The sequence below is a fragment of the Clupea harengus genome, unplaced genomic scaffold (assembly GCF_900700415.2).
Source record: "Clupea harengus unplaced genomic scaffold, Ch_v2.0.2, whole genome shotgun sequence".
NCBI lineage: Eukaryota > Metazoa > Chordata > Actinopteri > Clupeiformes > Clupeidae > Clupea > Clupea harengus.
In genome coordinates this window covers 30,001-35,000 of record NW_024879886.1, presented here as the reverse complement: position 1 = coordinate 35,000, position 5,000 = coordinate 30,001, and the positions used below count along the sequence as shown (strand labels likewise).

General features: G+C 47.0%; 1 protein-coding gene across 1 annotated transcript in view; it reads right to left on the bottom strand.

Moving 5' to 3' along the window:
- Positions 1-5,000, bottom strand: part of LOC105891102 (cell migration inducing hyaluronidase 1) — a 41,266-nt gene that overhangs the window by 14,051 nt on the left and 22,215 nt on the right. Inside the window, 1 exon segment of the mRNA XM_042705366.1 lies at positions 3,866-4,071. Coding sequence (XP_042561300.1) covers positions 3,866-4,071 — 206 coding nt within the window.

Sequence of the window (5,000 nt, the reverse complement as noted above, 5' to 3'; positions counted from 1 at the left end):
AATCACCGCCTGCCACACAGCAATTGTTTTACGAGATGCTTAATCTGGTGGCGGCTACGGATTAATGAACGGGGGCCTTGAGATAGAGAGTACAGCGCGTCTTGTGAAGGGCTCAGGATTGCATGGTTATAAATGCATGGGCAGGCTGAGTGAGGGAGGGAGGGAGTGAGTGAGGGAGCGGGCTGCTATCCCTGCCCTCGGCGGCTGGATGTAGAACGCCTCTAATGGTGCTTGAGCTCCCCTGACTTTCTGCCCCCTGGTTCGCAGGGCACACATGGGCACACACGGGCACACGCTCAAGCACCATGTGGCTGGCTGAGGCTGGCATGCAAGGGCGTAACCACGCATTTTTTGGGGAGGTCGTGTCCCCCCCAATACTGAGAAAATACCAATCTGTCCCCCCCAATATACAGCAGAAAATATGTTACATATATGTTCTCCTTTTATGAACCCTGTCAATGGATCGGCCTCTTGTTATGTCCTTGATATTTATTTTCAATTTATTTCCGTTTGTTAAGAAAAACATAAGTGTGTGAATCCCCCCCTCCTAATTGTACACTTGTGTGATTTCGTTTGAATCCACCTCGCGTCGTTCTGCGTTGTCATGGTTACCTAACACTTTTTCGTCAGTCAGTGGAGAGCAAAGAAAGTAACGTTAGTTCTGGTGGAGAGGAGGTAGAGTAATGGAGGAATTAAGGTTACTTAAAAAGCGGAGAAAACTGGACCAGCAGCCGAGCATACGCGGTTTTTTTTCAGACAGTAAGTAACTTGATACCGAGCTAAATGTGTAAGCAAATAAAACGAGTAGCCTCATAAAAGCAGAATATTAAATGATAGATCATGAAGGTCAGTCGCTGTTCTTCTGATAACATAATGCAGGCAGCACAGAGAGACAGGGAGACAGAGAGGCATGCTGAAAGCAGTGGCCAGACAGGGACATGCTCTGGACATGCAGGTGATCAGGTGAGAAATGAATGTGAAATATAATGCCATTTAGTATTGCACATAGACAGTCATTTTAAGTATGTAGCTAAGTAAGGCATTACAGGTACCTGCATCTTGTGTACGATTCATTGGTGAAGAGATGCTGGTTATTCCAACACTACATGTTGTATATATATTTCAGGAGACTAACAGTCGAAACTATGTTCTAAATGTGCGAATTTTCATATATAAATATAGAATTGTAGGCAATGCACTTAAAACAAAATGATGGGGAAGGGTATTCATTTGGACCCCCCCCCCAATGTCTATACCATGGTTACGCCCTTGCTTGCATGCATTGCATGTGTGCAGAGGAGAAGTTGTGCTTTACTATGTAGGTATAGGACATGTAAATGCCATTGCTCTTTGATTCCCACACAATCTAGGTGAAAGATGCACGTTGTGAATGGGGGGCTATTTGCACACCACACACACACACTCTGACACACAAACATGTGCACACATAAAAAAGCATACACAACCGAAGAGAGTTTTTGAAGCTAGAGGTGTTACAATCGGGAACCAATTCGGCTCCTTATCCCCCATATGCATGTGTGTGTGTGTGTGTGTGTGTGTGTGTGTGTGTGTGTGTCTGTGTGTGTGTGTGTGTGTGTGTGTGTGTGTGTGTGTGTGAAGGAGGTTTACAGTATGTACTATGTAAGTATATATCTGTTCCTGTGCCAGCTGCAGCTGTGCCATTCCAGTGGTGCCTCTCCGTGTGGATAAGCAGCTTTGAGGTAACGAGTGAGTGAGTGTGTGTGTGTATGTGTGTGTGTGTGTGAGTGCTGTCAGAGATGCATAGTAATTACTAACCTGTCTATGTGGAGATCCAAGAATACAAGCATGCTTTACAATCTCTCCCTATTTCTCTGTCTCTTTCTTTCTTCTTTTCTGTCTATCTCCTCTGTCCTCACCTGACGCGCCTCAGCTGCCTGTTCAGACACAGGAAATGAAAGGCTGGCCCCCGTTATCTGTGCGCTCCACACCTTGCACCTTGTTGCACAAAAGTCATTAGATGCCCGGAGGCCCAGGGCGGGACACACAACCTCTGCCTGCGGCGCTGGCTGTTTGTGCACTTTAGTCAGAGGCACCCCCCCCCCCCCCCCCCCCCCGGCGGGCGGCGCTCTACCGCACACTGTGAGAGACGTCCATGTTGTTTTCCTTTCTGCCCCTTCATCCCCTTCTCCTTTCTCCATTGACGGCTTGCGACACATTTATGCATCTTTCCCCCCCAGTAATCATGGGCTTGACACCCCTACGGACCTTTAAAAAAATCAGACATGCAACCACACAGTCATCTGCCTGTCTTTAAGCAACACCCTTATCTTTATTCAGAGATGTTATTCATCACCGTCCACAGAGAGAGTCTGAATTAATCATGCTTACTGTCAGACAAGAAAAGAATTCTAGCTAACCTCAATAAGGAAGAAGTAGTATGCTGAAAATCTGTGTGTGTTTTTTACAAGTGTTTGTAAACCCCCCCCCCCCTTTTCTTTCCTACTGTGAGGCGCATTGTGTTACTTCCTTGTATGAAATGCGCCGTACAAATAAAGTTTGATTTGATTTGATTTGATCTCCTGTTCTTCAGAATCATCTGATTCAACAGAAACTGGGAGGAGACTTCTTAAGTCATTTCTGATATTTTGCACCATTCAAAGAGAACAAACCAGAATGTTTTGATGGCGTCATGTTCTGGGGAGGGGGAGGAGATGTTGGGACATTAGGAGACAGGGACATTGGGACAGGGAGTTGGAAGATTGCTTTCAGAGATGTCTTTGTGGGTTTATTCCTCAGCGATAAAAACAACTTAATGACAACCTGTCTTCCAAGTAAACACCATGCCTTGACATGGCTCTCTGCACTTGAGTAGGAAAATAAAAATCTCGCAGAGCAAAATGATCACGTCGTCACGACAACAACCTCCACTCAACCGCCTGTCTTGGTAATTGGTGCTGCTGTTATACTACACATGCTAAGAAGTATTATTTCTACAGAGAGTGATTCAATGTAAAGTTCCACTGAATGGCCCTGGTTTTATGTGGCTCCCACAAAGCAGGCAGGCTGAGATCTGTGTGTGGCACATCATCATCATCATCGTCATCAGCTCATGGGGAGCCGAAGAGCTGAATCAACCTCCTGTGGGTTTCCCCCCCCCCTGCAGAGCTGCAGCTCCAGCAGAACGCTCCTGATTTTGGAGTGTTTGGACTGTAAATCTGCATTACTGTTGACGACCCACTGGGGTGCAGCTCTGTGTGTGTGTGCACGTGTGTGTGTGTGTGTGTGTGTGTGTGTGTGTGTGTGTGTGTGTGTGTGTGTGTGTGTGTGTGTGTGTGTGTGTGTGTGTCTGTGTGTGTGTGTGTGTGTGTGTGTGTGTGTGTGTGTCTGTGTGTGTGTGTGTGTGTGTGTGTATGTGCATCTTTGTGTGTGTGTGTGTGTGTGTGTGTGCATGTATGTGTGTCTTTGTGTGTATGTGTGTATGTATGTGCGTGTGTGTATGTGTGTATGTATGTGCGTGTGTGTGTGAGTGCGTGTGTGTGTGTGTGTTTTGTGTATGTGTGTATATATGTGCGTGTGTGTCTGAGTGCATGTGTGTGTATGTGTGTATATATGTGCGTGTGTGTGTGAGTGCATGTGTGTGTGTGTGTGTGTGTGTGTATGTGTGTATATGTGTGCGTGTGTGTGTGAGTGCATGTGTGTGTGTGTGTGTGTGTGTATATATGTGCGTGTGTGTGTGTGTGTGTGTGTGTGTATATATGTGCGTGTGTGAGTGCATGTGTGTGTGTGTATATATGTGTGTGTGTGTGTGTGTGTGTGTGTGTGTGTGTGTGTGTGTGTGTGTGTAGGTTAGGGTCATCTGTGCATTCTTCCGTGTGTCCCTTACCTGCAGTCCTGCCGCGGTTTGGCCACATATCCCGGGAAGGCTCCGTTGGTGATGTGACGGCACATCTTACTGTCCCGGTCGGAGGGCAGCAGCGTGCCGGCTCTGACCAGCAGCCCCAGGCAGTGGTCAAAGGTGTTCCTCTCCTCCGGCCCATCCTCCGTGAAGAAGCAGTGGCCCAGCGCCTCGTAGCCCACTATGTCCTTCACCTGCAGGGGGTGACAGAGAGACAGAATACCAGTAACCATTTCATCTGATGTATGAGGAATCTGAATGCTTAATTACAAGTGTGCATTGTGGTAGCCCAAGCTGCTCTTGGGCTCCCACTTGGTTTGAACACGGGTGAATTCCCTTACCAGGCCTATACAAGGCAGACTATAGGACCCTGGGGAGGTGTTCTGGGGACTAGGCAGGTCGGGCTTTCCTTAATTGAAAGCTCACCTGTAGATTGTTTGACTAGTTGCTGATCAGGGCCAATCTAGTCCAACAAAGGGGTTAAAAGAGTCAGTAAGAAGGACTGACGAGAGAGAAAGAGTGAGAGAGAGACAGAGGGGAATGTGCCGGTTGCACTGGGTGCAAGCCGGAGGGTTTACCCCATTTTCTGTGCATCGGAATACCTTTGTATGTGTATGTGTGTAAATGTTTCCATCCAAATCATTTCATTGTTAATATTTCCATTTAATTGCCTTGTTGATGCATCGTTGATTATTTTGTTCCCCCTTTAAATCATTACCAGTGTTTTATTGCACCACTAAAGCTACTTAGAAAGGAGAAGAGAGGGGAGAAGACAATGAAAGAGAGAGAGAGAGAGCGAATGAGAGAGAAAGAGAGAAGGAGGGAGAGAGAGAGAGAGAGAGAGGAAGAGATCAAAAGAAAAGAGTGTGAATGAGTGACAGAGAGAAAAGTCCTGCGGCTAAACGCTGCCACCCACACACACACACACACGCTCAGTCTCTCACCCCCCTGCTGTGAAGAGTGGTAGGAGGGGAGCTTATCCTGCTCCTCCTGACAGCAAGAGGAAAAGATGTGTTTGTGTTTACACTTATATCATTAAGGGCTTCAGAAATAACAGGGCGAGTCACGAGAGCAGAAGAACCGCGAAGAGGCCCGTGGCAGCCTTGATGTTATCTCACGGATA